The sequence below is a fragment of the Orbicella franksi genome, chromosome 2 (assembly GCF_964199315.1).
Source record: "Orbicella franksi chromosome 2, jaOrbFran1.1, whole genome shotgun sequence".
NCBI classification, from domain to species: domain Eukaryota; kingdom Metazoa; phylum Cnidaria; class Anthozoa; order Scleractinia; family Merulinidae; genus Orbicella; species Orbicella franksi.
Window position 1 is genome coordinate 32137532 of NC_138146.1, and position 26128 is coordinate 32163659.

General features: G+C 36.8%; 1 protein-coding gene across 1 annotated transcript; it reads left to right on the top strand.

Annotated features, from left to right (window-relative positions):
• Nucleotides 1–3051: 3051 nt before the first annotated feature.
• LOC145479341 (protogenin-like) lies at nucleotides 3052–25865 on the top strand. Its single transcript, XM_081457679.1, has 19 exons — nucleotides 3052–3499; nucleotides 4345–4659; nucleotides 7073–7354; nucleotides 7893–8174; nucleotides 9346–9630; nucleotides 10653–10946; nucleotides 11292–11341; nucleotides 13664–13922; nucleotides 14574–14768; nucleotides 15527–15616; nucleotides 16024–16362; nucleotides 16540–17175; nucleotides 18017–18188; nucleotides 19074–19249; nucleotides 19538–19566; nucleotides 20364–20455; nucleotides 21005–21045; nucleotides 21901–21977; nucleotides 22469–25865. Exons 1-19 carry the CDS (start codon nucleotides 3451–3453, stop codon nucleotides 22511–22513), a joined length of 3708 nt encoding a protein of 1235 aa, XP_081313805.1. The 5' UTR covers nucleotides 3052–3450; the 3' UTR covers nucleotides 22514–25865.
• The last annotated feature ends 263 nt before the right edge of the window (nucleotides 25866–26128 follow it).

Here is a 26128-nt window from a genome sequence, read left to right on the forward strand (position 1 = left end):
AAGTAAGTTACGTTTAAGAATGGTCTATATAGATCTTTACAAGCGTCACATGCATGTTTGTTTGACGATCTGAATATAGTGATTAACTAGATTCTCTTGCTAGATAGTTGAACTATTTCAACCGTGTTAAATCGTTGGTATGTTGTTTCTAAGTGTAATAATAAATGCCTATCTATAAACGTACAATCCCTATTCGTGTTAATGATCGGCGTAGAAGAGGAAAACAATTTTATTTATTTGTTCCTTTGGGTCCCGCCCTTACTGGGGGTTTCTCCATTGTATTGGTGATAGGAGTTCCGAATGGTTTTGATAACAACAATTATAGGTTTTGCTAGAAAAGCTATTACAGTTCCATACTTTTAAAGCTCCAAGATCCAACTTGAATAAAATTCTTCCATCGACGATTCAGTCATTTCATTTCCGTCACATGTATACGTACGGCCTGAGACAAACAAGAGAAACAAGATGATGCCAAGTTCAGCGGTGACATCCACTGTATAAAAGTAATCAGGAAAAGTATCTCAAAAACAGTGCAAATCAGTTTGCGTAAAGTTTCACTGGCATAGTTACAGTATCATGACAATCTGATAGTTTATTTTTTTTGTTATTTTGGAACAGCTTAGAATGATATGGTGACAGTTCATGTCAAGCCTATGTATTTATTTATATCTTTATATATTTTAATTCACAAGGGTTTCCCATCACTGTAAATATTACTATGTTACACGGTATTACTATGTTACACCTTTATCTTGCAACATGGTCAAGTTTGTTTGCACTGCTAAACAGAAACTTTATTTTCAATTCATTTATGTGTCTTCAGTCAGATTAACTGTTTTACGAATAAATAAATAAATACCTTGTTTGTCACATCCTCTAAGAATCGAAGAGGCGGCCGTGGGATTTTAGAAGATAAAAAACTTTAAACATTCAAAATCTCTTCTCTTTGAACAATAACTGATATCAGGGACCGTATGTGCAGTGGTACTAATTCGCAAAGCAAAGTTGACCAGAAATCTTTTTCCCAGGCACTGATTCGTTCCTCGAAAAAAAAAGGACAAACACTTTGATATGACATAATTTATTTGCCTCACAAACGAACGTAATAAAATAGTCTCTCAAGGTCTTGGCGTATTTCCGGCTTTGCGGTGAAAGACGTGACTAGAATACCTGCGTTGTTTCCGTTTCGCTCAACACCTTGGTTATGGTAGTTTCCGCTTATTGATAAGGCTTCTTGGGAGTGGCTATGTTAAATGTTGTGTCATCGCTATACAACATAGCAAAAATTGGCGCAAGAAAGCTACATACCAAAGAAAGGCTAGGTGGAAAACGCGGGGCCGGGGTTGAAAATAACAATTGATTGAAATAAAAGAGCTTTTACCGTTTGATCTGACTGGTCTTGAAATGAAGCGCATGAATTGCACGGCAGTACTCAAAGCCGACATTCTTTTCATGCCACCTCATGATCATGTGGTGTCAAAAGGGATTACGCGGTTAATATTATTGCTTTGTTTATTTTTCTGTTGTTTTCATCGTAAAATTCACGGCACCTACTCTTTATTTTTGACGTGATCTTTGAACATGTTGTTTGTGTTTCTTGTCAAGAAAACCTTTGGTATTCAGGCAAACAAAGGGAAAACTGCAGCCTCATCAAAAATGTTGTCGGCCCTCAAACATTGATTTTGGATGTAAAAAGGTCCAAGTTTATTTCAATTTACTTCCTGATAGGATTATTGTCTTGAACATTATAATACCATGTAATATAAAGTGAAAATACTGACGTAAATTGTTATTGAAAAAGACTTATTTCACTGACCTTATGTAGAGAGCTGTGTTTAATTTTGAATCGTGTGCTTGCTCAGCATTGCGATGGTAAAGTCCCGTTGCAGTATTTTCCCCGGTTTATTTCAGGCTGTGACAAAACACTGCTGTACCAAGCTGATCTCAGGATCCCCTTTAACCTCAATCAACATTTATGAGCACAATTTTTAATTGCAGATTACTCGATTAGCCTTTGAACGTGGTGAACAGTTTTTTTCTTTTGGTTGCTTTGGATTGTCAGTTAACTTTCCTCTAAATAGTTTTTCCTAATTGTTTGGAGATTTCGGCGTCAACGAGGATTCAATATTTCATGTTTGTACATGGCAATTAATACCTTGAACTGGACTTGAGACTTGATACCATACCACCTAACAAAGAAATGGGAACCTGATCAAAATGAATAAATTGAATTGCAACTAAGAAACAGTTTTTAGGTCAAGTGGTGGCTGGACAACGAAAACTGTGTTTCACAAAATATGTATATCATGAAAGCGAACACACGGTGTCCTGACCTCAATAAAGATGACAGAAATGATGTTATGTTTTGTAGGACTCGGTTCACTTTCTGATTGAACTCAGAAATATTGGTTCCGAATGGAAGGGTCTAGGAATTGCAGTCAAATACTCGGATTTACTCGTCTTGACTATTCTTTGTGCTCAGTCGAGAAAAAGAAAAATTTCACGTCCTTTCAAAGGAAAAGCCACAAAACTCTTCAAGAGATGTCGCAGTGATTTCCCTATTTCAAGGGCCTGCATTAAAGACTAACAGTTTCCAAACTATTTCCGGTTGGCATTCTCTCAACTTTTCCACTTCGGCAATCAGAATTGTTACGTAGGATAATAATAGCGTGTGGCGGAAATTTAATTTTAGCTTTGAAGCGCAATAAGACAAGATTGAAGAAAATAATTACAGGTAAGCCATTAGAAACATGTTCCATAAATAATTTATCGCCAATAACTTTGAGCTTTCGGGCTGGCTTTTGCATTTCATAAAAAAACATAAATGAAACCTCCCATACGTGGGTTGTGTTAAACAGAAATTGCCCTCGTCAGGAAAACATTTTCGCTCGTTATCCTTCTCTCTGCCCACGGGTCCTCTCAAAAAAAATATTTCTTTACTTACATAAATAAAAACACTGGGCTACGCTGTACAGTACATAGCCATTCCATCTCAAAGTCACGATGTTGAATTGTTTCAAGTACAATTCTATTCGTAAACTGAAACGATGAATTTTAAGAGGGCAGTCAGGGCAGTAATGTTTTTGTTTTCATTGTTGTGAAAATTCAACAAGAAACCATAGATAAAAGAGAGTGGCCGCCAACCAATCAAAACAACCCTAGCGATCCAAACAAGAGAACTGACCACTCGGGGAAGCCCTTTTCCGTGTACTATTTGATTGACAGGCGCAGCGTATGCGACATGTCATCTAATTTATGCACAGAGCACACGATTGGCTAGCTCTGGAGAGTGTCTTTATTAGCTTCGTTTATTGGTTCTGGTAATAGCAGGGAAGACATGTCACATTTCATCTGTCAGCAAAAGAAATCAACATTAAGTCTCCAGTTTCCAACCTCAAACGCTTAGTAGCTGAATGTCGTTGTAATTTTAGAACGGATCGTAAAGGCCAAATGTTCTTCTCTTTGCTTGTAGCATTTTGGATGACCTATGAAGTTGCGGGTAAGTGAGTTTGAAACGCGCTGCGCCGCATTTACATTTGCATCACGTACCGCAAATGTTTCTGCTTTTACATCGGCGAAGCTCCTTTAACACTACAACCTAGGTGATCCCCGGGTGGGGAATTGGAGGCTGCAATCGAAACAAGCAAACTTGGAACGAGCTGAACGTAGAAGTAACCCCGGTGAAGCGTGAGATGGTTGTTGGATGATAGCGATTGTTTTGAGAGCAAAGCAAGTCAAGCGCGGCAGCTGCTCATACAATGGTGCTCCCGTACTCCGTGATGTTAATTCGATGAGACTCAGTTGTGCGTTTTACGTCCCGATCATAGACTGACTGGATCGAATGGGACTTTATGCTAATGTTCTTTTGGAAACTTTGCAGTACTGTTTTGTTTTGTCTATAGTTTGTCTGTTTACGTTTCTTGGTGCAGAAAATTCAACGTTAATGGCGAACGAACGTAGCGAACGCTTCAACCGCAAAACTATTCCGGCACCTTTTCATACTAACATGGAGGGGTGACTGCCGCCGATCTCAGATTGTTAAATGTACCTGCAGTTGCCCTACGAATTACCCTATAAGTAAAGGTCACCATTTACAATGTAGTTGCTATTCATTTGTCGAATAACTGAAGGAATTTTCTTCCAACGAGCGGTTCTGAAGGGCGGTTCGCGCTTATAATGCGACAGGCATCAAAACAATGTCCACCAGTTCCTACAACTTTCTCACACCAGTTGGCGAATTCTTTTAACCCTTTTGTATGTAGGTTGTGATTTGTTGTAGAATAAATCATTTTTCGGTAGGGCTTTATTAGACTCTGACTGACTACGTGCTATACATTATTTCAGGCGCTTTCTCGGGGCCCCTGGTTCCTCTGGGCTTTAGCCAAGAACCCGTGAACACAGTAGCTCGTAAAAATGAGCCCGTTACATTGAACTGTCGAGTGGAGGGTTCACCTCCTCCTTCCAGGATAACGTGGGAGAAAGATGGACAGAAAATCGTCGCCGATTCTAGGAGACATATAGCACCCAATGGAGCATTGATTATCACCAGCGTAATTCACAAGCGGGCGAAAAACAATACTGATGTTGGAGAATATCAGTGCTTTGCGTCAAGCTCGATGGGCAGAATAGCAAGTCACAAAGTACATTTGGATATCGCTGGTAAGAGACAAATGAAATCATGTTTGTAAATCATTTTAGGGGTTTCAAACAAATTCAGTGACGTGACCTTAGATGTTCATGTTCCCGACACGGACAGATTAGTTTGTTGAATCGTGCAGTTTCTTTCTTATACCATCGTTGAAACGCTAAAGCTCGACGTTCTTCCGGCTGCATGTAAGCGTATATTTAGTCCGATTGTTGAAGACCCATGGCTTTCCAGGTCAATCTGCATGTGTTGGCTTTACATTTTAACGGAAAGCGAGTAAAAGCCGAGAAAACTCAGTTGCTATCGTTTATGTAAATTCTGTTGCCAATTTTGTATTTACATCTTTGCTTTTTTTTCTCGTGATCACGCGATTGTTCTTTGATTGCGTGTTTCTGCTTCATTTTTCCTTTTCTATTGAGCGATTCAGTTATCTACTTTAACATGAGAAGAGAGTAATTTGTATCAAAACATGTTTACAATATTTCAGTGACCCGTGCGTTTAACCTCCAAGAGAAACAGAAGGAGTTGCATTTTGGAAGGTTGGAGCATCGATCGTAGATGGGCGCTCTTCAATAATAGTGTTTTTCTAACACTGTCATATATTGTTTGTTTTATCTTCTTACACGCAGCTTATTCACTCAAAATCTTAACCTTTACAGTTTTATGCGTAACTTTATAAGTGTAAATATTGCGTCTTTTGACGATGAGGAGAAAGGTTAAGCTTATAAGTACAGGGTACTGCACTTTGTTCCAGCGACCAAGCGGCAATCGAATACTTGTTATGCGTGTTCTTGCCACAATAAACGTTGCAGTAGAATGTATGGCATTGATTGATCAAATTCTTCCATTTTTTAGTTATCGGCGAAACGTAACAAATATTCGTATCCTGTAGGTAGAGAACCAAGAATGATTTTTATCGCCTCTCTCCGCTGTTGGGGTTAGACGTTCCTACAATCTTGTTGCAACGTTGAAGGCATTAGCAAGGCCGTTAAAGGCGTTAGCCTTTAGTGTGTATGCTAAGGCCGTACGTTTGGGATGTTGGCCTTTCGCCGAAACGTCAAAGGGTTTCTAGATATAAAGTTTAAATTCGGCGTTAATCTACGAGGCTACACATACACCACGCTGCGAAACAACAACTCGTCATTTAGCCGTGGTCGCATTATCATTATGTTGTACGGCACCTTTGACCTTATCAAAAAGAGAACCTCGTTTGCGGATATTCTCCATCGGCTATTTGTTTAATGTTTGTAATAGCGCACAAACGCGAGGATTTCGTTAGTGAAGAGTTTTATCGTTAGAGAGCGAAAATTAGGCTCGTGTTTAGGCTTGTCTTAAACATGGCGGTCCCTTTGAGTTAGCAAGCAAAACAGCAAGTTTCACTTTGGGTGATCCTTTGTCTCGTTGTCCAATAGCGATTAATGGCGCCTTGTAAAGAATGTCACGTGCTTACATAAGGATTTTGTTTTACAACTTGTTTGTGGTAAAATTACAGATAATTTTATTGACAGTGAAATTTACTCAGCTATGCTCTAATCTGTCATCCAGGAATGTAAAGGGATAAATATCTAAATTATCATTTGAAACCATGGAAAAACAAAAATAAAATACTGAAAAAAAATCCAAAAATAAGCCCTCTTAGAACATCAATAAGCTATTTCCATTAAGAAATAGAAAACATGTACTGTGTTTCTATCAAGTTACAGAAACACGAGTGGAAGTTTGGGAGAATGAGAAATGCTGTGGTAGCACAAGCCACAAGCGAGTGTTTCCACAGCTTTTTCGAGTTCTCCCAAACTTTCATGAGTGTTTCTATAAGTCAATAGAAACACAGAGAACATGTTTTCTATTTCTTTTAAAAAACACTGTGACGAAAAAAAGGAAAACAACGTGTTAACTTTGATTATCAAAATGTAAATTCTCTTTGCTTGCGCCGTCATCGACAGCTTGTGCTAAGTCTGTGTTTCTATTGAGTTATAGAAACACAATTTTTAAGCGCATTTTCTTAGGACTGTTTTCTAAAACCAAATAGTGTCAATCTGCAAAAACAAAGCGAAAAGCCATATAATAGACAACTTGTTAACCTTGAACGTTTGGTCTTTAAGGGAAAATCCCAAACCTCAGCCTTGCAGTATTGACCTCGTTATCACTTGGTCAGAATGGCAATACTCGGCAATACTTGCTCTCAGTTGCTATTGCTCGGTCAATAGGACAAGGTCTCAGTCTGAGATTTTCCCGTAAAGACCTCACTCTGAGTTATTAAGTAGTTGGTTACACAGATCTCCAGAATTAAGCCAAAGAGTTTATTGATTTGTTCGAAACTGTCTGTTGATAGCCGAAGCTATGCACTTTATTAGGCATTAGAATCTCACAATGCAAGTTCAGGAGACACTTTGGGTTTATTTGTTTCTCTTGGCTTTTGTTCAACAGGCATGTCCAGGAGATTCAATCATGAGCCTCAAAGTACAACAACCTGGGAAGGATCAGTGGCAAGATTTTCCTGTCAGATTCACAAAGCTGTTCCTCCCGCCACAATAACATGGGAGAAAGATGGCAGTTCTTTGAGTCCTAGTGACAGAATAGTCATTTTGGACCAAGGAGTACTCCAAATAAAAAATATTAAGAAAGCAGATGGAGGAAAGTATAGATGTATTGCAAAAAATGTTGCTAAAACACGACTAAGCCAGTTTGCAAGTCTTATTATACTGTCAGGTAAGAATGATTTTTTGTCTATTATAACTGGATTATTATGGTTATAATAATTAATGTATACCATTATGGCTAAGCCAATGAAAACTCTTGAATTGAATTATCCATTGATGCAGTTTTAAATAGTTGACATTTATTCCTTGAGTATGTGTTGTATACGGGATGATAGATAACCAATGTCCGTAATTAAGTCCAGGATCAAACATACACATTCAAACATTATAAGGGTGCTGAGAAGAGTTAGCCTTTCTTATGAAATTACTAAGCAGATTATAGAAATGCATTTGACACCTTGGATTCAGGATATAATATAATAAATGTAAATGTATGGTGTATGTATAAGCATATTAAATGTATGCATCCATATTAATAAATATTTATGAATGTTTAAGTTAGTGACAGTTTGAGAGTGGATTACATTGAAAATAAACCAGAACAAAATTAGCGTTTGGTAACGTTGAGAATTGCATTTGTCATATCCTGGATTATTGATTATTGGGTATTCTTTTTATTGACTAAAACAGTGGGTTTTTTTTTGCAGATTTAGATGGGAACAGAACAAGGCTTAAGTTTCTTGGTCAACCTCGCAACATAACTGTTACTAAGGGAGGTTCAGCTACCTTAGAATGTACTGCAACTGGATATCCAGTCCCGGTTGTGCGCTGGAAGAAATTGAATGGAAATGTGAGAGTCCATAGTGCATCTCATGGACTTAACAACCTGAATTTCACCAACATCCTTGAAAGTGATGGAGGGAAATACGAGTGTCAAGCCAGTTCAGATGGAAAAACAATTTTCAGATCTGTGTGGCTTTTTGTCAGAGGTAATTGTCAGGTTTTTTGCAAATTTGTCTTAAAGTACTAGTTATTATCTGACTAACTGTTGCTCTGGGTTTTTTTGAGTAGTCCAATAATCATAATATATTATTATGCATTGAAGCCTCAATCTCTATTTTTGTAAACTGCAGACAACTCTGCATATTCTGTCACCTGTCAACTACTGTCGTAACGCTACAGAGGAATTTGCCACCTGTCAAGAGCCAGAAAGCTACAACAAATTAACCATTTTGATTGCATTTTGGGCTACAGAATGTGGAAAATCTAGATAATGTTGGTGAATGTTGATGTAGAAAACAATACAAAATGGACGGAAGTGGCTAAGGAGGGATTCAAAGGATACCCAAAGGATGGGAAAAAAAAAAATGGATATAAGTGAGGGAAAGACAAAAGTCCTAGCAACATATTTAATCTCCAGTAAATGGTTTCACTCAAAACTTAAAGTAAGATATGGTTTAAGTTCTTTGCAACAAAGTATAATAAGAGATTTATTTAGTTCAGTGTTTCATAACATTCAGCATAATCAAGGTCTTGGTAAGTATTCTCACCCTCTGTAGCCTTTGGCTGACGGCACTTACTTTGCCCTTAATTATGCTGGATGTCACAAAAAAGCCTCATCCATTGTTTATAGTTTTCTATTTTTATAAGATTTTTGTGTGTGCATGTTACATTGCAAAACAACATAACAGATGATGGGCTTGTCTGTGGGTTCCCCCTTCTCAATCTTGGCTCTAAAGAAATAAATCATGTAATCTAAACCTCTGTGCAATAAATACTCTCCTCAACATCTTTCACTAATTGTCATATAGTTTTAGCATGCGTTCAAGAAACATTTCAAGGTCATTCATACTAAGCCAACAATGACAGTTTGAGTCTAGTACTAATTACGAATGAGAAGGAGCACATTTGTACCAAAATACACAAACCCAAATTTGGAATTCAATGGGATTTCTATTAGAATTTTAAAGTAAAATTAAAGTTGAAGCCCCAATAGAGTTTCTAAAAGTAAATTCATGCAGTGGGAACTCAAAATAAAATTACACTTTTTTAAAGGAAAGTAGGGGCAAGGAAACAAGAGTGACCAGCAGCTTTTAAAATACCAACATTTTGCAAAACATTGCACTCTGTCTTGGCTAACAATACCATTATTGTTTCTAGTCCCCCCTAAGTTTACAACAAAGCCTAGTAGTCTAAAATGGACCACTACTGAGCCCATTGAACTGAAATGTGCTGCCAGTGGCTCACCTGTACCATCACTATCCTGGCTCAAAAATGGCAATGAGCTGAGTTCTCAGGATGCAGCAAAAGTAAGATATTATGAAGGAGGGGCCATCTTGACAATATCCAGTGTTACCTCTAGCGATAGTGGAATGTACCAGTGCCTTGCAGAAAATAATGTTGGAAATGCTCAAGCCACAGCCAGTGTTATAGTTCACAGATCAGGTGAGATCATAGTGATACAAACATTTTTGGATGTATGTAGAGTAAACTACCAATTACAAAAAATGAAAGTAGATTGTAAGTAGTCTTAGTATTATATATTGTGTAAAGTTAGCTAATTAAATAATATTGAAAGAAGTGTAAGTATTTATATTTTGTATGGATGAGCTAATGGAAAACAAAATCGTGTTGTAATTAGTGTTTAACTTCAGTATTGATTATGGGTAGCACTCACACTGTAAGTAATGTAAGCCTTGTTAGTATTGTAATTACTGTAAGACAGTGTTGCAGGTAGTGTCAGTGTTAGTGCTGTACTGTTGAATGTTGGTTTTAAAAAATGTTAATCAAAAACAATTGTTTTGTAAAAAAGAAAACAACAAAAAAACAAAAAGAAACAACAATTTTTGGATTTTTGCTCAATCCTTGAATTGAGTTTTTACTACAAACAGTATGTTGCGTAGCCTGCTCTTGTTACCATTAGTGTGTACTTTATACATTGTTGACATTTCCAGACGTATTCGTAGTGTCAAATTTATCATATGTCATGTACAAACTTTAAATGCACATATGTTCATTGTAGATGTCAGTTTTAAGAAAGTTTTAGGGGGCCATCTCTAGAATGTGTGTTAATGGAGCATGACACCCTGGTATGTTGTGACATAACATGACTTGTGTGCTGTTTGAGGTTGAACCAATGTAGCAACTTAGTACATGAACCTACCTTTGTACTCTTTGTGTTTTTGCCCTTGGATGGCCAAGATAACTAAGCTTGTTGTAACAGTATGTTGTAATAATATGTAGTTATACATTCTTTCGGTCATCTTTAGTGGTTAAAGCAGTGAATCCTGCCTTTATGTCTAGCCTTGCTATCAGTACTGGTTTTTTCTTTGGTTTGAGCTATAGACTGTCTAGCTATAAAAGATATTGTCCAAGACACTGCTCACATTCTCAGTGAATTTGTATTTGCGTTTAAAGTGAAAAGCGTGCATACCTGTGGCTAATTGTCTATTTATTTATCGATTTAGAGGATCAGCCGGGGCCACCAACTAATGTAGTTGCTTTGCCACATTCTTCATCATCCATCATTATAAGCTGGAGTCCTCCTGTTGGCAACTATTCAATTAGGGCCTATACAGTACATTATCGGCAGTTAGACAATGTAAACAGCCCAGAAAATCAAGATGTTGTTGGCAAGGATACTAACAGTCGCGTAGTGTCTGGACTGTTTGGATTCACAAATTACAGTTTATATGTTAAAGCATACACCAAAGTCATTGGGAGAGAGTCTGAAATAATCGTGCAAAGAACACTTCAAGGCAGTAAGTTGACTGTTCCATTATAATATTGTAACATCAAGAATGTTTTGCTGCTGAGTTGCTGTCATGTGAAATTGGTTTTAGTTGTCATGTCCAGAAAATAGAGCATAGACAACCCAGAATGATTAGTACAGAATGTAACTCTATGAAATTGGTTAACAGACTGTTTATATTGTTAGTTTATTTCCAGCATCAGTTTATCACTCAGTTCAGAGTGTAGAAGTCTTAAAACAAATGCTCCATGCGCCTGTCACCATGCAAGCAAAATTTTGTCACCCGTGGAACATGGGTGGTTCTAGAGCAGAGCCCTGCCTTTTACTCACACTCATCTGCATTTATTCCATTTAGGTCCATCCAGGCCTCCAGTTAACGTGAATGTCTCGAGTCAGACACCAGATGTAAGTACTCCATGGCATAATTTTATTTTTTATTATCCATCTGCACTCTGTAGAGTACAAATAACAGGTGAAACAAGTACAATTATTTCATGGTGTATGTACTTAGGAATCTGACTTCAATGCAGGTTAGTTGAGTACACACAACCCTAAAACAAAGTTAAACGGTTGGTTTGGGAAAAGAAATGTTGGATAATACATATCTAATTAGAAATTTAGTTGTGTAGTAGTGCTGTACTGTACAGATTTACTTGCCATTTGTATTCTGACTCCACTGAAAGACTTGAAAAAATCACTTAATAAAAATACTTGTTAATAATTATATTATTACATTTAGTGAAAATATTCTATTACAAATACTTAAGCAATACCCAATGTGCAGTTCTACATCTTACTATATTTCAACTGGTCCTAAAACATCATTAATCATAGTGATAACAATGTTAAATGCTCAGTATTGGTGCTACATCTCAGTCTAAACTGAGTCAGAGTAACAGAAGGAAAAAACTGTACCTGATCAGTCTAAAGGATTGACTGGTTAACACACCACATTGCATATGAAGACATATATTTACCTGTACACCACATTACATTTTTTTTAGTTATATGCATGTAAGCATGTATAGAAGTAATGATAAGACACGGGAGAGGTGTACCAGTTTTGAATTTGTTTCCCGTAACAATATTGGTATGTCAAATAGTCAGTTTCCTGTAGAAACTTGCACTCAGTATGGTAGGTGAAAACTTAAGGTTACTTCCCACCCTCAGAGGTCAAAAAAATCGTTTTTTCTTTTATTTGACAAAATTTAAGTTCGTCATTTTATCTAGTGTTTCCAATGGAAAAACATTAAAAATCTCAAAAAGGGGCCGAGTTATTTAGAAAAAAACGTATTTTCAAGTAAAGTTAATAAACTAGGTAGGTGTCATAATCTTGTCAACCGGCTAGAACCCTGGGGAAATTTTCGCGGCAAACGCTCATCGCTCGTATTTCATGTCATTTGCATATTTTTATTTACATCACGCACCTGACAAAAATTCCCACGTGAAAGCTCTTTACGCTAACTTCTATGGAAAAACCAAAAGCAGAAAAAAGTCCTTGGGTAAAGAAAACGAAAAAAACCAGCCCAGAGAAGAAAGAAAAAGCTCCATATTGTCAAGGAAAGAAAAAAAAAAAAAACCCTTGCCGGGAGCAACAAAGGCTCTTGGTTTGGCCAAATGCCTTCGACAATCTCGGCATCTGCTGAAGATCCGGAGCATTCAAATATCCTTGGAACAAGTAGCTTAAAAATCAAAGTCAATGTCAGTGCAGGCTGCGAACAAGATTCTTCGTCGGAATCTGGCGGAAGCGATGAAGAAAATGAAACCTACCCAAGGGAACTCATTTCAGCAATAAAGGTATTTCTTAAGCTGTCCGTCGATTCCTTAACGTCTTGTTTTTCAGCGGCACATTTTCCACCTTAAACATTTTTGGCGCGGGTTTTGCCTTTGCCTTTGCCTTTGGTGTCTTTGCCCATTATATTACGTCGCTGTCCTAAATTGAACTCCACTGAGCGAGATAAAAAAAACATGTTGCAATGCGATGCTTTTCCCGGGAAATCTTGATCTATTGTCAGAGACACTAGGAGGTCCTGTTGTTGCATTGGTTGCAGTTTTATTAGGCGGGATAATCTCCAGGCATGGCGCGAGTTGTTTACGAACCTTTACAAGCTAAAATCTCGGATTTGATTTTTGGCGGAATACATCCACTTTGAGCAACTTTATAGGGTATGCAGATTTGACGGATTTTCGTGAAATTTCGCCAGAACATTTCAGAGATAATGACAAACCAAAGTGTGGCGGGAAATTTTGATATTTAACACATTTTTCCTGTGGCGTCCATTTACGCAACACGTCTCGCATAGTTTTAGCTACTCCAACTTTAGATGTGGATATCTAGACAACCAATCAGAATATCGAAAAAGCCCGACACACTTTTGTTGATTGATGCCTTGTGAATAAGACTGTGCAGCCATTTTGCTCGTACTGCGGAATTCGATAGCCTATAAATTCAATAGAAGAAGCCTCGGTCGTTTCACGCCTTACCGCCTCCTGACACTTCCTAAAAGAAAACATTGCTGAAATTGTATTTTTTTCGTAAAGTACAGTTATTAAGCTTTCTTATGATATATAGTTTGTTGGGGTCTTATTGAAACTGGCGCGCGTACGATTTTTTTCCCAAAGGGCACCCGCAAAGGTGGGAAGTAACCTTAAGTAATAATTTTTATTCAGACATCATTTATTTAAAACTATATACTAAGTCTTGCTTGAAAATCTACCTGTCTACAGAGTCTTGATGTTACATGGCAACCACCACCAAAAGACTATAGAAATGGCATCATAACAAAATATGTGATTTCCTATAAAGAAAGTAGTCCCAGAAGTCTTCAAAGTACATTAGAAGCTCCAGGGCACATACTAAAGAAAACAATAAATGGATTGTCCAAAGGGAAAACTTACAGCATTACAGTGTCTGCAGCTACTGTGATAGGCAATGGACCAGCAAGCAGACCAGTGACTGGAACAGTACTTCTTCAGTCAACCAATGGTAATGATAAAATGCTAAGCAGTTACATGTCTGCTCTGGAAGCTAGTCACATTAAGAAATCTCTTGGATATAATAATAATATAATATAAAACATATTTATGCAGGATAACAATTTCAGTTATAAAAACTGCTATCAATGTGGTAAATGAATAATTAAATTTTAAATAATTAATAAAATGAAATATATAATATGCAAAAATCTAATAAACCTATATAAAAATCTAAAAATATAAATATAAAAAGAGATAAAAAGACTAGTCAAGATTTAAGTTCATATACAATTATGTTGAAACCATGACAAAGCGCTACCAGTGCAAACTTGCAACTGTTTATTTTGTATGGCAGATGGAAGCATGTAGTAATAACCCTGAAAAGAATATACGTTGTTGTAAGTGAACAATTTGTTGTCGTACTCCATGATGCCTGTTATCAACACATACAGTTTGTTTTAACACTAAAATGTAAATGTGTAGCGTGAAAATTATATAATGTAATATTATTTTAAAAACGTGATTTTTACCTTAGATGCCCTTGAAAACCAGAATCACCTACTCCAAAAAAAAGTCTTACCAATCCACCTCTCCAACCTGTTGAATGGACTGTGAAAATCCTTTTCTTTAATTTTGTTTTTTCCATTTCGTTTTGAAACAGTAATTAGTCCACCAACCCTATGGATAGCTGCAAAAAACTCAACTGTATTGAATGTAAAGTGGCTTCCTCCAAAATATGGTCAGGATTTTGTAAAAGAGTACCATTTATTTTATGTCCAACTTCAAGATGGCAAAACTGAAAAAGGTCCCTTCATTGTTGGAAAGCAGCATCGAAGCTATACTCTTAAAGGCTTGAGTAAGTTATCATTCTTTGTGTACTAATGGAATGTTAAAGCCCATACAGGCTATGGTGAATTTCAAGGTTTTTTTTTTTTTTTTTGAAATACTGTTATAGGGGATGGAGTTGATAGAGTTAACGGAGGGAGAGTTATCACATAAGAGAAATAGAGTGGACTTTTCAAGCTTCTGAGTTGTTTAATTCTGTATTTCAACATAATAGAAACAAGCAAGATGCTGTGACAGTATTACTGTGCCTTTCAATAACATCCAGACTCTAAAATTCAAAGCTCAACTGACAAATGTGTTTTTCGCTACCGTCAATCAAATGTTCGGTGGTTCCTCCCAGCTTCCGAAAATTGCGGAGCACACAGTAATCAAATCGTTGAGCACAGTTCAGACAACGAAACAGTGCTCAACAGTAGTCGGAAGCTGGTAAGAGTCGTCGAACGTTTAATTGCCGGTAGCGAAAAAACGCATTTGTCAGTTGAGTTTTGAATTTTAGAGTCCGTATATTATTGAAAGGCACGGTAATGTCAGCTTTGCACAGGTTTTGAATGTGGACAACCCATTCACAACATCATCATACTGTACAAAAGACAGCTAGAAGAGGACTGGAAGATTTGCAACAACTAACTGTCGAAAGAGAAAAGGGATTTCAAATGTTAACAATCAAACTTTTGTGCTGTTATTGTAATGCAGCTCAAACTGTTCATGCTGTGTGTGCTTTGAAGTTGAGGAGAAATGTGCTGATAGCAGGACTTGTTTCCTTCATAGGTCCAGGAAGCCAGTTTGTCATCAAAGTGATGGCCTGGGATGGTAAAATGTTAGGTCTTCCAGGAGCAGTTCATGCTGTAACTGACATAGGTATACATAGTTGTATAACTTGAATCATAACTCATTTGACAGGCTACCATGTGTGTTGTGTTATGTGCATTACAAGAAGTCTCCATGGACGAACATAGTAAATCTGAGTTAACAACTGATGTGTCTACTCAAAATCATAAACGGCATTATTTTCCCAATTTTAAAATGCTTGCCTTGAGCCGCAAAATAACTTGTGCTTTGTCAGAAGAGTTACTTGAATCAATGTATGAATGCAATTGAAGCTAGAGCTCATCATTACTTTATTCTAGCCTTTTTTTATTCCAGTGAGAAACTCCAAACATTGGAACTACTTTATTGCCCTAAGGTCAGACAGTCAGAACATAGCATTGATCAGCATTTGTCTCAGTCTTGACACATTGTGTTTCCCTATTTGCATTTTTCTGCAGATCCAGCTGCTCCACGTCCCTCACCTAATCCCTTCAGACTACCACCATCAGCACCAATTCATTTGGTATGCAGTGTTGAAAGCCCAACTTCAATCCTCTTAACATGGCAAAGACTAATGTCTTCTGAACGGATAGCTTACTACACAGTGAAATATTACCCAAGAGGTGTGTTAAGTCCTGTACGTGTGGAGAGAAAAGTTTACTCTGAGAGCATCATTATGACTGGGCTTACTCCTGGAAAAGAGTACTCAATTTCTGTTCAATCTCATCATGAAGATGAAGCAAATGGCCTTCCTGATGTCAGCACAACCCAAAAGTACTGTAAAATACCTCTTACAGGTATGATACATAACTGGCTTTATCTGCAGTTGTAGTCACTAGTTTTATGTTATTGGTGGGTGGGTGAGAGGGGGATGGGGTGTTAGGCTCATTTATCAGCTGCTGTTCAGAAAGAACCCAAGGAATGCAATAACAGCTTTGTAACACTCACTACCTTTTACTCGATTCTTGTTTCAGAGCCAAGTTCTCCACCAAGAAATGTAAAATTTGAATTCAGGACTGTCAGGTCTGTAGATATCAAGTGGGAGCCACCTGTTGAGTCAAATGGAGAGGTCACTAGCTATGAAATTTTTTACACATATAACAGCTCCTACCCAGATTCCAAATGGATGGTAGAGACGTACCCCTTGGGACTGTTTAGCAGTTATGCAAAGGAGTTAACTGCAACATTAATCGTGACCAAAGAGGACTCAACATTTTATCTTAAGATTCGTGCAAAGAACAAGCAAGGTTATGGGCCTTTTTGTAAAACTGTTATAGTTCAACCACCATCTATATCACCCAGAGAAGCTCCTAACGTCACATACACAATCGTTTCATCAAGTATGGTGCAGCTCTCATGGTTTTGTCCAAGGGTCTTTGATGCATTTATTGAAAGTTTCACTGTCCTCTTCACAAATGACAAAAACCTCCCCGAGGACAAGTGGAGGGTGCAGACAGTTGTCATTGCTTCTTCAGATAGGTTTCCAGACCTAGTGACAACAACAGTGACTGTGAAGCAAATCAACACATACTATGTTAAAGTTCGTGCAGAGTATGATGACAAAATTCCAGGGAAGTGGTCAAAGATCTTAGAGTTATTTCCAGACAAACCAGGTAAATAAAGATATCGAGGAAGTACCACATAGAGTTAATTTTGTTATTGAGTAAATTATTCCATCTACCCATTATGTGGCTCATTTTAGGCAGTTCTTTGCTTTAACAGATTTTGAGATATTGTTTCTGTTACTGAGGAAATCCTTGTTTCAGTGCAAGGAACTGCTGAAAATGAACACCATTTTGGGTTGAAAGGAGGTAGTTTTTGGAATTGATCTGTAACTGCTTGATTTTATATATTGTAGAATTACTTATTATCTACTGAGAAAGTTACAAATGCTGCACAATAAGCGTGCAATTTCTTCATTTACCAGCCATTCTGAACAAAACTCCTACTCCCTTTCACTACATGGCTTTGAGTTTGGTCTGAGATTCAACTCCTGCATGCTTTGTAAAATTTATAGCCAAGTGGTCAACCTCCTGCCACTCTGGGTTCTAACTATGTTGTATTTAAGATGCTAACATTCACAAAGCTAAAAAGTTGAAAATGTAAAGGAAAAACAGAATGTGTTAGACTAGCAAGTCATCTTCATCTATGTGATGTATACCTATTTCATAAATTAAACATGGCCCCAAAAGTTTCTATGCTTTAAACACAAAAACCTAAATATTCAAGTTGCTTTACCCTTTTTCAAGAACCACAGCAATGCATTTTTCTCTTACTGCATTTTGTGAAAGAAGTCTTGGCTCTAAGCAGGAAACAAGCTCATGACAAAGTGTTCAGTTGGTTGTCATGATGTCAGAATGATCGCCATGCAAATAATTATGAAAATGCAGAAATTTGAAATCTTAAAAGAACAAGATAAAAGTATTGTTAATAACTGAAAGTACTTTTTTTCTGCACCAAAAGATAACACGTCACTGGAAGATCCCACCCAAGAGCCTGGAATATCACAATTCAAGGATAACCCAGAATTTAATGTAAAGCTTGGCATCATCATTGGATGTGCAATCAGTGCCTTCTGTATTGTGGTACTTCTTCTATTCATTGTGTGGAGAAATCCTTGCAGGTTAGTACAAAGCTCTGAGTAGTTTTATCAGAGGCAGCGTGGCCGAGTGGTTTAGGGCGTTGGTGTTGTAATCCGAAGGTCCCAGGTTCAAGGCCTCCACCCTGCCACTAGCGGGATTTGTTTCTCGGTATTCCCGAGTTCAAATCCTTGGTCATGCTTTATAAATAGCCAACTGGTCTGCCTCCTGCCAGTTGTGATTTTTAACTGTTGCAATTACTTGAAATACTTGTTTCCTTTGTTTCAGTGGCATGCCTGTGAACTTGTAGGTACATGTAAGCTTAGTGCTTGTAGAGTCAAGTGCATGACCACTATAAATAAGATTTACATTATTTTTTTTTACATTTAAAGGAAATTATATCCTTGTTTTGTCTTCCTGAAACCCCTTCTAACTCTTAAACTCTACATCAACATGTGAATTCTCTCTTGATTTTTATGTAGTAAGGAGAGTTTATTAAGCCATCTCCCCTTGATCAGTCCTATATTGCAATTGAAAATCAGTTGGTTTGTATCATGTACTTTCTCTAATGAATGCAATACTATAAAACATTTTCTGGACTTGAATGAATGATGCTCCCACAGTCTGTCCTGCTTTCATGAGAGCTACTGAGATCCAAACTTGTCCATATGATTTCTGACCAAAGTTTTCAAATTCACAGGTCAGTGACAAGAACAAAAATTGCCATAGGCTTTGATTTATTGGTTTAGTCAGACTGAGAAACGCTTCCTCTCCTTAAAATAGGTTGACAAACTGGTTGGTAAATATTTCATGTGCATCCTTGTGATCCTACTTGAACATATCTGGTGGTGCCTCGGGAATGTTTAGCAGATCAATAAAGATGCTTTGTAAACCAGTGCTTATTCCACGTGTTTTATCTTTGTTTTTAGAAAAGTACCTTTAAAACAGAGCAGAGAGAAAACAACTGTAAATGGACTTCCACCTCTGAGTGGGTTTCTGCCACATCATCAGCAGATAGCTGCCTCTGCAAGGCAAGATAACAGTGCATCAACTGAAGAAACATCAGCCAGTTCAGGGATGTGTCAGTGTAGATGTACTTGTGGAGGTGAGTGCACTTCAACAACCAGTTGCGTGGTTCTTGGCTAGAGTTTTAATTCATTGGCTTAAAGTAACTGTTCTTTAGATTATTTCAGTTCATTCAGTGGTGGTTCTCTAGCTTTTCTGAAGTATTACTGTTTTGGGATCTAGTAGCTTGTTTAACCTTTTTTTTTGTAACTTGGCAAGTTGAAAAAATAGATAACCATTGATTTTTCATGCAAGGTGTTTATTTTGGAGAGCAAGGGGTAAATAATACATTTTAACGCAAGAATATATTTTTTGTTTTCTTTCTCAGCCGGCAGATGGCCATTAGGACCAACAATGGTATGCTACATTTTTAATATCAAAGCCTATTTTTGGCACAGTATACATTACTAATTAATTTTGATTGTCTGAAAAATATGAAAATTTCCTGTGTAGAATCTTTCCTGAACAGGTTTTAGATTTGTTGAGCCCTTTGATCAATGTGGCAGTAAGACTGCCAAGCCAAGAGGTCGCTTTAACTAGCTTTAAACAAGTCAAGCCATAAAGCATTGTCATCTTAGGGATAATTTAGTTGCAAACCCGTTACAAAATGATTGGTTACACTTATTTACAGAACCTTTTTTCAAAACGTTCATTAAAAGGCCATCAAAATTTTATGCGTTTTAACGGGTTGGCCGTTTTAATGAGGTAGGGTCAAATGTCATCACTGGTCTAAATTGAGTGATGTCGTAACAGATATGTGGCAATTGCACCTCTAAACAACTGACCTTTAATCTGTACATACAATATTAACAATGAAAAGATAAACATAATTGGTTTGAGTTGCTGTCTAAACAGGGTAAAAATTACTATAAGGGATTATAGAGGTTGGGATTTCAGGATGTGGCTGTTGGCCGTAAGAAGTGGTCGTAATAACAAGGTGACCATATTAACAAGATGACCTTAGGCAGGGTTTCACTGTAGTACTATATGTTTGGTGAGCCATATACTTGCAAACTTTTGCATCTGGCTTGAAGTTATAGATTTGACACCATGAGTTTTCCCTTATTCTCTATATTTCCAGCTCAATGTTCTAAGTGTGGAACTGAGCCACCAAGTTGTGATTTTAAGACATGAACTTGTTGAATATTCTTCAGGCAAGAACCAACAACCATTTGCCTGGTAGCAGTGATAGTTCCACTCCCATGACTCGGCAGATGTTTGCAAGTTCTACACCAGGAGGGGATAGGTAATTTATTGTTCATTAAGCTTTCTCCTCATTTAAAATTTGCAAGGCATTTATATAGCTGTTGCTTAAATATACTAAGCTGCAACAAAATGTTTCCTACTATTTTTCCTAATAATCACCAGGTGCAAGCTACTGACCCATTCTATTGTAAAAGGAACAGTATTTTTTGGTACACGCCTTTTCCACAAACCTCATTAGGTTCTTTGAAGGCTGGATAATGCTATCCACTGGATAGTGATTAAAAATTTGAGACCTTGGTATTCAAATTTATAGGGGCTCGACATCAGTTTTTATAAAGTGACCACAGTGAATGTAGTCATCAGTCATACTGAAAGAGTGGTGTAAAATGGCTTTCACTGGACTGTCATCTAAGCTGCCTGTCTTTGGTAGATACATTTTTAATCATGGGACTTTCCAGCCTCTAGATTACATGGCCAAAATTTGAAACTCTGTATATATAAATCTCTCCAAAGAAGCTCACTTTCAAGACTTAAATCATGTCGACCTTATAATGAACGTCCTGTTACACAATGTTTTTGGTCTCTGCAGTGAAGAAAGTGGAGGTCAGCAAGATTTCAGAAGTGAGAGAGGTTTGTTGTAATAGTTATCATCAACATAGTTAATTAATTAGTTGGAACAAGATAATACGAAAACCTAGTTACTGGTGTGCAAATATCAATTCATTGGGACATAATTGCTTCCATGGCAACAGTGAACAGTCTAGCTGCTGCTAGAAAGAAAGGGTTTATACTCAGCCCAACGTAGCCCACTTTGCTGCAGTGTATCCTGGTTTGTCAGTCACACGAAACTGTAAGAAGTATTGCTATTTTCCCTGGATGAGAGCCTAGTCCATTCCAGTGTACCTCTTAGCTCTTTCCAGGTGTCTCTTACAGTGTGTTAGTACCCATTTGTACTCTGGGATGGAGAGAGGCACTGTTGGAGAACAGTGCCTTGAACGAGCCAGTGCTGAAATGTAAACCACTCAACATAAGGCCACAGTGGCTTGTGTGAGTCTCCAAGACTTTCTGTGTTAGGTGTGAGGTGTGATTAAATCTATTTTTTTTCCATGAAACATGATTTCTATAGTTGATTCATAATCATTGAATTTAATTTTTTTTTCACATGCATGTGGGCATCACTTGTGAACAAAGAGTACAAATTTGTGAATCATCTTGTTTGTGTCAATTGCTTTCTGGTAATTTTAGTGTTCTACGTGATGCCTGCCATTGTTTCAGCTCTTTGATTGGGTGCCTACATCAATTGTAATCCCTGTTTTGCTTTCTCTTAATGAGAAAAGTGATAAATTTCTTGGTGAATGTGAAAGAATTGATCTTGTTTGTGACATTTGAAAAGGCACAATATTTTGATTGATTGAATTTTACAAATAGTATAGGGGATCATCTCCTGTGCCTCTAATATTTATATTGCTATTTTTAATTTGATAGATCATAATAATCCAGGATCCTCCTCAAGTAGCCTTTCTGCTGAATTACACAGAGATGAACAGATCAATACAATACCAGTAAGCAACATTTTCTTATGTTAGCTTCTTTTCCAGGTTTCAGTGTATCTTAATGTCCATGCTCTTCAACTGTATTCCCCAGTTTTTGATGGGGAATATTCAGTAGTGTGACGCGTTAACACCAAACTGGCGCAAGTGAAACTCCTCTATCACTCGGATATTCCCCAATTTTCAAAACCGCTCGTGTTGTAAAAGATATTTGAAGGATAATAAACTCAATAGCCTCCATTTTGGGCAAAAATATGCTCAGCATTTTGTCCTTGGACATCTGTTCCACAAAACTCAAAGGTTTCTTTGAGCTATGCTCTCTGAAAACTGCTCGCTTCTCGAAAAAGATTCTGTCCTCGGACAAATAACCAAGCATATTTTCATGTCAAATGGGGGCTATTGTTTATATATTGTTGCACGTTTGAATCACTCCACTGTATACATGTGATTGTGTTACATGTCAATGATTTTACTTACACAAATATTATTCCTCAATTTCTTAGGCCTCATCTAGAAGTCACATGAAGAGCATATCTGTTGAAGTATGAACTGTAATTCACCACTTGGATGTTGTTTGTTTAAGGTCAATGTTTCTTAGTTACGTTCTTCAAGAATTAAGCTTGAGGCATGTTTCAAAACTTACAGATTTCTGTTGCAATTAGAGCTTGCAAAACATTTAATTAATGCTGGTTTTTAACGTAATATTGATAATTTTTGTAAGTAACTTATTTCTTACAAAAAGTTATGACAGGCTTCCTCATCTGATGGGATCATAATTATGTCCATTAGTAAATGTCATGATCTATAGCTTTTCAAAAAGGGGAGCTACTAATAAAATCTATTACGACAATATTAGTGGTTGCTGTATTCCACAAAAAGACTTCCTTTGACTACAAACTTGCCTTTTAGTCTGCTCTACGCTCCATTTAAACATGATGACACAAATACAAATTGAGATGCTATGAAAATGGCATGGTTATAATATTAATGTAAAATAGAAATGAATAATTCAATGTGGTTGACTGATTCATTAACCACATTTCCTATGAAATGATTGCTTCCTTTATTTTTGTACTCAGTTGATAATCTGAACTAGTTGAAGGTCACTCTATTGTCATTCAAAACTCTATACTTATTTAATATTTATGTTCCAAACCTATTTATGCTTTTGCCCAGTTACTAATATCAGCAATATTGATCAACTGACTCTGTTTGAACTGAATGAAGGCTTGACTTATTTCCCTGAGTATTTTTTGAAAGCTTGAGGTCATGTTCACCACCCAGGTGCAGTGGACTGTGTTACATGTTTGGCTTCATAATGGTGAACACTTGTGGATCATGAGGGCACACAAAGTTTTTTCCTGGTTCCATCCTTAAGCCAAGAAAGCTAGTTATATGTTAAAGTGACAACTATAAGATCTACCTGAAACCAAGATAGGAAACAATGAAGCAGCTCAATCTCCATATGATTGTATTTTTGTCACCTTTGATGGTGTAATATATTTGTCTTTTTTGGCCTGGAAGTTTACAGTATGCACAGCTTTAGTTAACGTGAGTGGCCTTCATCTACGTTCTCAAATTGCCTTATTTTTTACGCTATTCAATTCTGGGAACTGATAAAAATATCCTTTACATTATTTAATGAAAACAGAGATTCCAGCCAAATAGCTGTGTTACTGATTGATATGAAAAAAAAAAAGAACAGTTAACGAAAGTTGAATTCATATTTCAAGGTACCAATTGTTATTAGTGTATTCAAATTAAACAGCTGATTTGAACTTCCATTTATAATGAAAAAGTTCACAATTACTGTCAAAACATTTGGCAACATAGTAACATTGAAGCTTGTTTGCTATTGCATAAGTGCATAATGTAGATCTTTTGGATCAATTGTTTTTCAGAAAGGTGTTTATATTTTTGTCTAAAATCATTTGCTAAATTTGTTTTAATAATGAGCCAGATATAATATTCTCAGGGATATTGGCTCCATTGTTGGCACAATACTGTGCACTTGATTGTGTGTGGTTACCAATGCTATGCTGTGCTGTATGCTGAACGTACACAATTGTCATCTACAGCAGTTTTAAAGAAAGAAATAATTTTATTTTTCGTTGCCGATAAACAGTATCCCTTGTAGCAACTTAGGTTATGTGGGTTTTTTAATGCAAAATGAGTTTGTTCTTAAAGCAGTTGCCTGGATGCAGCATGTTTTGTACAGTAACCTTTCTTGAAGCCCAAGCAAATTTTGAATTATAGCTCCTTAAAAAGCCAATGAAACTGGTTGGGATTCAATTTTAAATTGGTATTTATTATCCAATCATATCCAGAGGTCAAAATTATATGCGAGACATTTGCAGTCTATTTGTAACTCAAATATAAGTAAACTATGATATAACATATAAGATATAGCATTGCATTGAGCAGGCCTCATATGCCACATGCTGTGGTCATTAAATATCACTGGATGATTCGAATATTTAACAAGATAGCAAGGATTAGATAGTTAGAGCAGCAGTATGGGTTCAATTCCCTGACATTTGTTGGTCCTTGCCTTGGTCCCATATTCTCTAAAGAACAACTTTCAAATTTCAATTTGACAGGGAGGTCATGTTATGTTCGCATGGTTTAACAGTTTATTAGCAAGATCCTTTAGAACTTGTTAGTTATTGCTGAATATGAAGATACTATTCCACCTGTTACTAAATTGCCTGCATTACATTTTAACTTATGTTGGATCAGGCATCTGAAATTTTAGGTCCACTTTCTTGTAGCTATACCCTCATTACTCCACGTAGTATTTAGCCTTGTAAGTAGTGATTTAAACAACATACTGGAACCACTTGCTGTCAACTACATGTGAGTGGCGAAACTGTGAACAGAATGAAAACGATGATGTATGCACATGGATACAGAAGCTCAAACCATCGCACTGTTGCAGAATGCTCTGTTCCAATTCCCTACATTCCAGACTACAGTCAGTCAGTTTTTAACTATCTTTTCAACAATTGTCTTCTTGTATGGTGAGAATTTTGAAGCAGGACACTTTCGCCATCCATGTTACTGACAGCAAGTTAGTGTGTTTGATCACTGTTGATTATATACAGTATTTAACCAGAATTGTATTATAGGGTTCAATAGAGGCAATGTTAGTTTAGAAAACTTGTAGTCATTGTTGACTTACATTTAGCTCATGATATTATACAATTATTGTGCTATTTTATACCACTCAGACTGTTACAACTATTGCATTGTAATCTACCCCAATATTGGGTGATTGCTGAAAACAACAGTTCCAAAGCAAATTACCAGTTTACATTATTGAAAACATACTCCATTACTGTCACCCTCTCTAATGACAGATTTAATTGGAAATTAACATTTAGTTTTGTAGGCTGCATTTGTTGCAGAAAATACTGTTCCTGTTTGAATTGTAATGAACCCCAGCAATAGCTTCCCAATAATTTGAATTTACTTTGATGCAGAATTTTAGCTGGAGTTCTTACACTTCAGATTCAAGAATATCCATTTTTTTGTGGAAAATTATTGATGTACGCTTGCATTACTTGTGAATGTGCCAAAGTTATTTAACTCCATTTGTAAAAATACCCCGAGGAAAGATTTCATATAAGTGCTATATAATATATTTTCATCATATGCATGTACCTTTGTAATTTATACTTATATATAATATATGCACATGCATTTCACACTATCCTCATAATTTGCTTACCTGTTATGTTGTTATTTTTCTATAAGCAACAAGAATCTGATGTGGTAGTATAATTATTTACCAGGGTAATTTTTATACTCAGTCCTCTGAGCAATGTTTCAGAAGATGATACACCATTGTACAAGGAATATTATATATTATATATTTTAAATAAACCCTGGAAGCCAAATATCTGATCAAAGTTGTACTGTTGTGCTATCTTTTGATTGTTTCCAATTAATGGTAACGGGACTAAGTGGAATACGATTCAAAGAGTAATTTTGAAATTGACCAGTCAAAAAAAACATTGTGAGTATGATTATTCCCTGAATCGTATGACAAACTCTAAATACTTCAGTCATACAGCGGAACCCCGTTAATCCAGTCACCAACAGGCCACAAGAAAGAATATGGCCGCATTAAAGGGGGTAACCCTGCGATGGACTAGCGTCCA

Coding starts and splice junctions, on each gene's coding strand:
- LOC145479341 (XM_081457679.1), top strand. CDS start 3,451: ATGTTCTTCTCTTTGCTTGTAGCATTTTGGATGACCTATGAAGTTGCG. Junction 11,342..13,663: donor TCTCGAGTCAGACACCAGAT/GTAAGTACTCCA, acceptor ACCTGTCTACAG/AGTCTTGATGTTACATGGCA. Junction 19,567..20,363: donor GGCCATTAGGACCAACAATG/GTATGCTACATT, acceptor AATATTCTTCAG/GCAAGAACCAACAACCATTT.